This window comes from Castor canadensis, chromosome 13 (genome assembly GCF_047511655.1).
Source record: "Castor canadensis chromosome 13, mCasCan1.hap1v2, whole genome shotgun sequence".
NCBI classification, from domain to species: Eukaryota; Metazoa; Chordata; class Mammalia; order Rodentia; family Castoridae; genus Castor; species Castor canadensis.
This window is the reverse complement of record NC_133398.1, coordinates 122,172,594-122,183,279: the sequence shown is the minus strand read 5'-3', so window position 1 is coordinate 122,183,279 and position 10,686 is coordinate 122,172,594. Positions and strand designations below refer to the sequence as shown.

The 10,686-nt window shown below is 48.9% G+C and overlaps 1 protein-coding gene across 2 annotated transcripts in view; it reads left to right on the top strand.

The window, feature by feature from the left end:
• The first annotated feature begins 2,035 nt into the window (after positions 1-2,035).
• The window catches only part of Bicd2 (BICD cargo adaptor 2), a 44,236-nt gene continuing 35,585 nt past the window's right edge, over positions 2,036-10,686 (top strand). For both annotated transcript variants that reach the window (XM_074052503.1, XM_074052502.1), the window contains exon 1: positions 2,036-2,382. In XM_074052503.1, coding sequence (XP_073908604.1) covers positions 2,143-2,382 — 240 coding nt within the window. In that variant the 5' untranslated portion in view covers positions 2,036-2,142. The remainder of the gene's footprint in view (positions 2,383-10,686) is intronic.

Here is a 10,686-nt window from a genome sequence, read left to right as displayed (position 1 = left end):
CTTTTCCCTCTGGTCTCTCCCACTTAGTGCGAGCCTCAGATGTGGGACTTTCAGTGTACAGCCAGAACAATCCCAGGCAACCAGGCTGGTTGGTCATGTACTACTCCTACTATGACTGAACTCATTACAAATCATTGAATTTCACAAGTCAAAACATGACACATTCTCCTTATTCAAATAAACCGCCAAAAGAATCAAGGCTTCACCAGGAAATGGCTAATTCCAGGTCGGGGATACAGAGAGTACAAGATGATCCCAATCCTGGAATAACTTGTGCCAGAAAATGCTGAAAAATGACACTTGGAAAGGCCAAATCTGCTACCATTTTAGTAGCAAAGTAAGTAAGAATAGTGGATTGTAACCCACTGAGTAAAAGAAGAATCCATAGACTCATACTGCTAATGAATGAACGAGAAAAGAATAGCTTTCTTTCAGGACAATGGTAACTTATAAATGAAGAACAGATGAAAATAGAAAAGCATCTTGAATTTTGACAATCTATTCAGGCAAGAAGTTAATGCTACACTAGTAGGTCAAAGTTGAGGAGGGACAAGACACTTGCAAGATCTTCAAATGTCTTGTCCTATGACACTGATCACAAAGGAAAAAATCAGCAGCAATCAGAGGTTGCAAAGCGATAGCATGTGCCTTTCTATGATGACTGAAAATTCAGCAACACTTCAGTGATGGTTCTGCTAAAAATGCACAGCCTAATCTATCCATGAGGCTATGTTAGTCATGTCAGATTGAAGGAGACTAAAGAAACCTGAAAACTAAATGCAACTGGATCCTTGACTTGGAAAATAACTCTACAGGACAGTGTTGGGCTCCCGTGCAATTGAAATGTGGATTCTGCTTTGGCTCATAGCGTCAGTGTCCTGTGTGTTATGATGTCTATGGTTATGGTTTCTTTCTAATTTGGTCTTGAGGGTGGCAGTAAATCAAGACATCCTCTTGGGGTGTGTGTGTCACCATTTCGCACAGTGAAAAAGTGCAATCAGAATGCATGAAACAATGTTGTTATTCACCGTTCCCAAGGAGGTTAGGGGAAGGAGAGGGGAACTGTAGGACTATGTCTTTATGTCTATGGGCATTATCCCTTAGGTTTTACGTGGGAGGGGGAACAATTGTGGATTGGCTAGTTTAATAAAAACAGGAGGGAAGGATGAATTATTTATAGGACTCCAGTGGTGACCACTAGGTTTTATGGTGGGGTGTGTGGGATTTGGGGGATAGTGAGAAGAGGACCAAGTGAGTTACCTCGAAACCATCACATTTATCTAGGTCCAAAGTGAAGGGTACAGTGTTGCAAATATTTAAGTCACATCTGCAAATAGGTGCCAGGTAGCGACTGTATTAAGCACGGTTAGGACACTGCGCTCATAGAACTGTCTTCATTCCTATGAAACACATCCTAAAAGATTGGAGCGTGGGAGTGTTACAAGAAGTAGGTGTTGATCTGAGATTGAGATTCCCCAGGATCCTTAGCGCCCTCTGCCACCAGGCATCCTTTCTGCGCGGCCAGACACATTTCCATCCAAAGACGCCCGCACTGAGCACGCGCCCCACAGTCTCCGGATTTTTGTCACAAGCAGTACATTGACTCTGTAAAGTGCGTTTCTCACTCACGGCGTCCGGACATCTGTGCCCCTCGCACGTCCGAAAGCCAGGAGCCTAAGACCAGAGGTTCTGGGCATAGCTGCGGGATTCCTAGACTCTCCAAGTGCAGTCTAAGGCTCAGGGAGGCGCCTAAACCTCTGATCGTGATGTCACAGCGCGGGCCAATCATGGCTGGGAGCTGAGCCCGCACAGGGCACAACGGCCGATATAGTGGGCGCGAAGTCAGGACTGCAGCCCCCACAATGCCTGGGGCGGCGATGCCTTCGCGACGGCGTCGAACGCCTGCCCTCCTCGGAACGCGAACCAATCACCATTCGCGATTGAGTGGGCGCGGGGCACGATGGGCTGTGTAGTCTGTGCTCAGCGGGACTGCAGTCCCCAGTGTGCCCTGCGCGAGGCAGGGAGGAGCAGTGCGGCGGCGCGAGCGGCCGTCGGGGCTGGGCGGCGGCAGGGGTGGAGGCGGCTGTGGAGGGTCCGGCCTGTGGGAGCCTCGGTGGGAGCCGGCCTCGGCGCGCGGCCACCATGTCCGCGCCGTCTGAGGAGGAAGAGTACGCGCGGCTGGTGATGGAGGCGCAGCCGGAGTGGCTGCGCGCCGAGGTGAAGCGGCTGTCGCATGAGCTGGCGGAGACCACGCGCGAGAAGATCCAGGCGGCCGAGTATGGGCTGGCAGTGCTCGAGGAGAAGCACCAGCTTAAGCTGCAGTTCGAGGAGCTCGAGGTGGACTACGAGGCCATCCGCAGCGAGATGGAGCAGCTCAAAGAGGTGAGCCGCCACCCCCGCCCCGCGAACCCCGCCGGGGCTGGGGCCTGTGGGGCTAGGTCACCCTGCCCGGCGTGGGGCTCTAGGACTGGGCGAGTACTCGAGCTCGGCCTTGGTCGGCAGGCCGGTGCCCCGCGGCCGCTGCGGGGGTCCTGGCGCCCTGCAAGCTTCCCTCTCCAGCCACCCTGCTCCTCTGCGGGCCTCGGCGGTCCTTTTCGTAAGGGCTGATGCTCTGCGGTGGCCATCGCTGGCCTGGGTGTGTGTCTGTGTGTGGGTGTGGGTGGGTGGGCAGAAGCTGAGGCAAAACGGACGCAAGTGACCTGCTGGGAAAGACTGAGCCTGAGTCTGGGGTGGCCACTGCTCTGTCACCTTCAGACAAGTCACTTCCCCTCTTTTGGCGCAGCTGTTTTCATCTCGTTTCGTTTCGATCCGTGAGGGCCCTGAAGGGGCAAGGATACAGGTCTAAAGAAGTCAGGGACTCGGGTGGCACTTGACCTTTGCTGCGAGCTAGGGTCCCCCAGTAGCCCCTCTCTGGTCAGCGCTCTGTTTTCATCATTGCCTTGATTGCCCTCCCACCGGCTGGGATGCATGGCTTGCTTCTCTCGCCCACTTCCTGTCCTGCCTTCTCTCCCTGACCCTCCCCTCACTGACGTCTCTGTTCCTCCTGGAGGGAAACTATGGTCTGTAATTCCCTCTGTGGGGAGAGAGGTTAGACCCTCCAGGTTGGCCGAGGGCTTGTAGGAGGCAGCAGTAGGAGAGACCTGGGAATTCATTCTCTGGGATGATTTAGATGTCAGTGTCTCCCATCCTCTCCAACCTTGTGGTGGAGGTCGGGAGGAAGTGCTTTCTGGGTGAACACACTAGGATTTGGACCCAGGCCCCACTCCTTGCTAGTGATGTTGCTGTGAACAGAGGACCTCCCTGATCCTTAGCTTCCCTCTCTGCAAAATGGGGGTGCAGCTTTGCCTGCCCTGAAAGGGTTTTTCTGAGATTTATATATTTGGAAAAGCCTGAGGTGGGGTCAGACAGATAGCCTGTTGGTTTATTTGACGATATGCCCCTTCTCCATCAGACTCTGTCCTGGTCTTGGTTGTAGGTCACAGGGCTCACCTTCTGGCACCTCTCTTTCCAGCCATCTTTGGACAGGTACTTGGACTCTTTAGAGATTCTGTTGCCTTCTTGAGGAGACCAGTAGGACCCCCTCCGTGATACTGGAGAGGAAAGAGTGAGTTAATCCTTAAATCAAAGCCTAGGCAGTGAGGTGCTGGGGTGTCACCAGTAAACCACTGCCCTTCTGGGAGTTGGGTCCTCACATGTAATCCTAAGGACCTGGAGACTTGTCTGTCAGTGTGTATTGGCACCTTCTCTAACCCAGCCTCCACTGGCACTGGATCTACAAGAGGGATGGATGTGGCCCCTCCTGAAAGGGTCCCCATCTTGAGGTAGGTGGATATGACAGAGGAAATCCAAAGGCCAAGAGAATATGGTGTGTCCTCACCCCATTTCTGGTCTCCCATGGTAGGGCTCCTCCCTCCCCCTGCCTCCCTTCCTCAGCACTGTCAATTAAACTGCTCTCCCTCTGAACAGACAGGCAGTCTTCCCCCTCCCGTAGAGTGCATAAGAACCCCTCCTAGGCAGATCCCATAATTCCCTTCTATATTAAGGGCTCTCCTTCAATGGTGTCTGCTGTGAGAAGAGACTTGCTTACCCAACTGGTCCTCAGTTTGGGGCCTTTCAATTGTCAGCTCTTTGCTATAGTGGGCACAGTTGTTTTTGGCACAGGGAAGAATCATGGCATAATCTTGTGGCGTTTATCTGGAGGGCAAGTCCCTAGCAGAATTGGGAAGAGGGTGTAACCATTTCTGTAGGTGCTCTTTGCACATCCACTTATTTTAATGTCACCTCTTGGCTTCTCTGCATACTGGCCACATGGCCTTGGACCAACTGCTCCTCTCCCCTTGTAAAGTAGGATACGATTTCTGCTCATAGACCCAAGCAGAGTCTAGAGGAATGTGCATCAGTTTCAGAAGATGCTGCCAAAAAGTTTGTGCCAGTTTGCAACCTAACAGCATCGTGCCTGTTCTTCACACCTGTGCCAGCACAGGCTCTTATTACCTGTTTAATTTTGCTCAGTGTCGTATTTGAAAACATTAATTCCTATTTAAGAAAACCAAGATTAAAGGAAACAGTATTTTCTCGGGGGAAGGAGGGCTTTCTCTCATAGAGAGGTGAACCACCTAATTCTTCTAAGTTTATTTCTTAAACTAAAGTGGACTTAGTTACTAACAAACTATGCTGTAAATGGAGTTGCTTATACTCCTGCCGGCATTTGTACATAAAATGATCTTTGAGGGCAGGAAACTGGCTAACTGGTCCTAGGCAAGTGGGTTTATGACCACAGCTGAGGAGGGTCTGCAGTATGGGTGAGTGAAGTCAGTGCTGGTCCTTCTGCCTTTCTCCCTGAGGGAATGCCTGGGTCCTGCTGACGCCATGGCCTGGGTGTTGGCTAGGCCTGTAGGTGGGGAGGACGCCCAGTGGCCCATTTTGCTAGTGATTTTTTTTTTGTTTTAGTCACTCAATAAGGACCACATCTGTCAAAAGTCATCCTGTGCCTTCTCCCCTTCCTCAAGTATGGTAGGGAAGAGAATTAGTTGGACTTTGGTCAGCTACAAGGTGTTTTTGGTCCTGAGTGCTGTGTCCTCAACTGTAGCTTCTAGGAGACAGGTGAGTGGATTGAGTCTGGGTGCCATGTGGTTCTTATCCGAGAGGTCTAGGAATAGTCATTTCTCCACCTGGGCTTGGGCTTCAAGAGCAAGTCTGGACACCCTCAGTGCCTTGCTGTGTCACTTCTGATGGTGCCAAGCTCTGGAGAGTCACCATTCTTGTCTGTGAGGTGCATGCGGATGGAATTGAGTATCAGGCCGGGCACGGCACCCGGCACACAGCAAGTACTTTGTCAGCCTTGCTCCCAATTCATTCAGGCCTCGATTGATCTCTTCATTGTGGTACCTGCAGCTCCTCCCTATCCCTGTGCTTGCTCAGTCTTGAGTGTCTCTCATGGTCACCTCCTGAGGACTGCCCTGTGTGTCATACCCTGCTGGTTTGCAGGGCCATCCTACCTTTCCCTGGGCTCACACTTGCCCTTCCTCCCAGAAGTCCCACCCTCCCTTCAAGCCTGGACACTTCTTTCTGGGAAGCTCCCCTTATTGTCACCTTCTGGATTTACCTGAATTGCTGTTCCCAGCGCTTGGGTCACTGGACGAGGCAGGGGGATACAAGGATTAGCAGAAGACTCATGTCGAGGTCCACTGCTTGGTGTCTTACAGAGTTACTGAAAGTGAGGCCCAGCCTCTTAAGAGTGTTTGCTTTCAGAGAAGGAAAAGTCCTGACTTCAGGTAAAATGAGCAGGGGATCCTCTTGTTCCTTTAACTCCAGAGACTCTTTTGCTTCTATTTCTTGAGCAGAGGGTTTTGGGGCTGGAAGGGAGGCACTGGAGACCCAAGGTTCTTTAGAGGGCCAGGTGGTATCAGTGATCTGTTGTCCGAATGAAGAAGCTTGCAAATCCTTGAGGCATTGAAAGTGCTCCCTGGGGTCCAACAGTTGGGGAAGGGCAAATACAGGCATCCAAATAATGGCCGTGTGGTCTCTCTCTTGTTGCTGACTGCTGGGTGATGCCCTTCTGGGCCTCCCTTTCCAACAACCAAATGTGGGGCAGGAGGTTATGAAGGAATCATAAAGGGCCCTTCCACTTTTAAAATGTCCTGAGCTCCTATGTCAGGCCTTAGTGCTGTTTTCTGAAGGGCCTGGGTACTAGGCACCTGTATTTGGCAGAAAATTTGCCCCAGGCAAGTGGATGGTTGCTCCAAGCCAGCCCTGTAGCATGTGGAGGTGTGGCCTTGGCCACCTTCCACTGGGCGTGCAGCTGGCACAGCTGTGACAGAGCGGGCCTGCCTTTAGGGATGCCAAGCATGTTTTGAGGCTTAGCAGGTGGGGCCAGAGGGAGGCCCAGGCCTGGTGCTGGAGCCTGCAGGCCCTGGGGGAGCCAGGCATTGCCTGGACAGGAGAGGAGGCTAATTGTACATGGTGGTGTCCGGCCCTGTGGTTTCCACACTCTGATGCCAAAGAGGGAGTTTGGACCCTTCATGGACCCTCAGAAAATGTATAGCTCTAGATGAGCCATGCTGCCTGTCTGGGCCACAGTGAGTTAATAATGGTGCCTGTCACCACAGCCCAGTGCTCTGGGAACACTTGAGCATTCACTATCTTTCCCTTGGGTCTGAACATCCAACCTCGGTGAGAGCCCTGGCCCAGGTTCATGTAGGATTTCTGTTCAGCCTCCCTATCTCTCAGTGACCCTAGCCCTTCTTTGAGAGTGGAGACCAGATTTGTCCTTGTCAGCTGGGCCAGGGCCCTCATCAGTCAGGCCTGCTTCTCCACATATGTGGAACAGATGATCAGCTGCTCTGCACATGGAGGTAAAGAAAGATTTAGCTCCTTCTTAGACAGTGTGCGAGTTGTTGGAGATAGTGGCCCTGTGAGCAGGACTGACCAGGAACCTGCAGTCTCTGACAGGTGAGATATTGGCACCAGACCCCAGGCTGTCCCATGTTCAGGTGAGGTCCCTTGAGCCCACCCCAAAGCAGGAAAGGGCACGTGGATGCCAAGCTTCCTCCTGGGATCAAATTTTGCCCTTTCATGCCAGGCCAGCTCTGCCATAGGACGTAGTCAGAGAGATGGGGGCTGAGGGACTGGAGGACAGATGCCTGACATTGAGGAGGACGGGGGCTGGCTTCTATTTTAGAAGTTACTGTGTTTTAGGATTGTACATTTTAGGAACCCTAGAACACAGAGCAGAGCAGTGCAGTGTCTCTGTGAAGCCTGTGCAGACAGTGAATAAATGATACATGCTGTACATTTCTCCTTGTCTGCTTTTCTTCCCAGAAGTCTGTGAGCTACACAGACACCATAAAGCAGGGGACACTGGATGCACCTATAGCAGTTATTTAAAAAAAGAGATACGTTTTAGTTTTAAACACAGCCTAAATGTAGAGAGAGGGATTTGGTGAGCCTTTGCATCTGCCTGCCCCTGCGGCTTGTAGTTGTGGCCAGTCTTCTGTATCTCAGTTCATCTTCTGTGGCTGCTTCGATATCAGTTGAGTTGCTGAGATGGTAGTCATTGTCTTACAAAACACAACCATAGTTGATTTTTTTACACATAAAAACCTAACAATTCCTTAATGTTGTCTGCTGTCAAGGAGCATTTGGATTTCCCAAATTTGACTCATAAATTTTGTTTTAGCGTTGTTTTGTTCGTGTAAAGAGCCAAGTAAGGCCTGCATGTTGCATTGGTCCTGTCACCTTTTCCACAGTGCTCTGAGTAGCCCTGGAAGCTCTCCATGTTCCCATCCCTGTCCTTGTGCTATGGAAAGCCCCAGCAGGGAGAGGTTTCCACCTTATCTGTTCCTCATAGGCACTCAACTCTTGTCTTTTCTTTCCGTTTTTCTTTTTTTGGGGGGGGGGGCTGATAATAGGATTTGAACTCAGGGCCTCACGCTTGCTAGGCAGGTGCTTTACCACTCGAGCCATTCTGCCAGCCCTTTTTTGTGTTGAGCGTTTTTGAGATAGGGTCTTTCGAACTATTTGCCCAGGCTGGCTTCAAACTGTAATCCTTTGGTCTCTGCCTCCTGAATTGCTAGGATTACAGGCATGAGGCACTGACGCCTGGCTTTTTTCTTTTAAATTAGGGTGCCTCCTTTAGCTGATAGATGACTTGTATCTTGCATTGCTGTCTCATAGTCACCTATTCCAGCTCATTCCTTATACCAACCTTTATTGAGCAACAGTATCCACCTGGGATGATGTTGTCATTTAGTGGGTGTGTCCTGACTGTCACACTGAGATGTCCAGTGCTCTCCGAATAGTTCACATCCTGTAGATGAAGACACCAAGGTCAGAGTGAGGACCGATTGCCCACTCTGTCTCTAGCATAGCACTGACCAGATCACTGTTGGCTTGACTTTTGACCCTGCCTTAGTTTCCTTGTTTTAAGTCAGCTATTCCTGAAGGCCTTGCAGTTGGACTAGCTTTTCACTTTGGTAATGGTTATGGTGTTATAGCTGAGCTTCCCTGCAGGCATATGCTGCTCCCTGCCTGATATCCCTGGTCACTTCATCTGTCCTTCCTTCTTACATCTTGTGCTGCTCTGCCCTGCCCTTACGGAGCAGTTGTGGAGGTCCAGGACTGGTTGATGACCAGTATGTTCATGAATCAATTCATGAGGAATTGATTCCCTGGGTGTCCTAATAATGTGGTCTGAAGCTGGGCACCAGTGGCTCATGCCTGTAATCCTAGGTACTTGGGAGACTGAGATCAGCCAACCAGGTTTTTAGTTCACAAGACCTCTATCTCCAAAATAACCAGAGCAAAATGAACCAGAAGTGTGGCTCAAGAGCTAGAGTACCTGCTTTGCTAGTGCTGCTTTGTAAGCACAAAGCCCTATGTTCAAATCCCAGTCCTACTAAATTAATTAATTAATTAAGTGACCTGAGACAATGGTATTTCACTTTTGCATTTCCAGCTTACTGACTGAACCAAACCAGTTTTCTTTTGTGTATTACATTCAATTCTCTAATGCTTGTTTTGAAATGAAAATACAGGCTGGGGTTGTGATAAAACATTTGCCTAACATGCCAAAGGTTCTGGGTTTGTTCTCCAGCATGGAGAAAGGTGATGAGGAAATAAACATTTGTTCCAGAATGATTGATATGTGAGGGAACAATTTGATCGTAATGAGAATTTTGCATGTGCCTGCCTGCATTTCCATCCTTAGAAAGACACTAGTAAACACACCCCTGCACCCCCATTGACCTGCGCTATGGGAATACACAGGACATACCCACTCACATGTGGTTGTACGCTTCCCATCCTGTTTGCGAAAACACTCTTCCCACCAGCTCCAGAGCAGCCAGCCCGGGATACATCCACTAGCAAACCCCTCAGCACATTGTTAAAGTGGCGTGTATATTGTTAGCATTTATATCTTTTTATTTAAAATATAAGTGAATATAAGACCACTTTAGATTTATAGAAAAATTGCAGAGATAGTACAAAATTCCCATATCTCCCACACCCAGTTGCCTGTTATTAACATCAGACATTAGTGTGGTATATTTGTTATGATTGATGAACCAATATCAAGGATTGTCACTAAAGTCTGTACTTTATCTAGATTGCCTTAGTTTTTATCTAATGTCCTTCTTAGACAAGGTCCCATCAGGATATTCATATTACATTTAGTCATCATTTCTCCTTAGGCACCTCTTGGCTGTGACTGTTTCTCAGATTTCCCCCTTTTTGATGACCTTGACAGCTTTAAGGAAGATTGGTTGGGTGTTTTGTAAGATGCCCCTCATTTGCTATTTGTCTCATGTTTTTCTCATGATTAGATTGGGATGATGTGTTTGAGGGAGGAAGATCATAGAAGTAGAGGGCCTGTCTCATCACACATCAGGTACATACTATTAACAAGATGCATCACAGTTGTTGTTGACCTTGGTTACCAGATGGATAGCGGTTGTCAGGTTTCTCTACTCTAAAGTTACTCTTTTCCCTCCTTTCTGTTCTGTACTTTTTAGAAGGAAATTTGTTTGCAAATTATTTGAACTTTTAAAAAATGGGAGACCTCATTCCTCTCTCCTACCCCCATTTATTTAATCAGTATAAACTCAGGGAAGTTTATTTTATACATTGGATTATTTTATGCAATGCTACTTTATCTTGCTGCTGCATATGTTGCCCAGCTTTGGCTATCAAGAGCTCTTTCAGGTGGCTCTTATTCCCCTGTGACATATTCTATCATTGTGACTTTGTATATATTTTTTAATAACACTGTTTACTTTCTGACACTGGAAGATGGTCCAGTGTCATCTTTGTATTTCCTGCCTTGGTCTTCCAATCAGTCATTCCCCTCAAGAAGCCCTGGTTCCTTTAAATGGAAAAGGCATTAGGAACAAAGATCTAGTCTCGGTGTGCTCATTGTACTAGGGTGTCTTTGATTTTAGGCACTGCAGAGCAAGGAGATACACGTGTGTCTACCAACCCATGTTTATACACATATTGAATATCCCTGTATGTAGCTTCTGTATATATATTTAGTTACACATGAATCCACACTGCCGTATCCAACTCTAATAACTCTAATCCATCACCACATGGAGCATTCTCACCACCTGCCCTTGTTTATGTCTAACCTCCCACTCCAACCTGGCTCCCACTACTGCCATGCAATAACTTAATTGTTTCATTCCA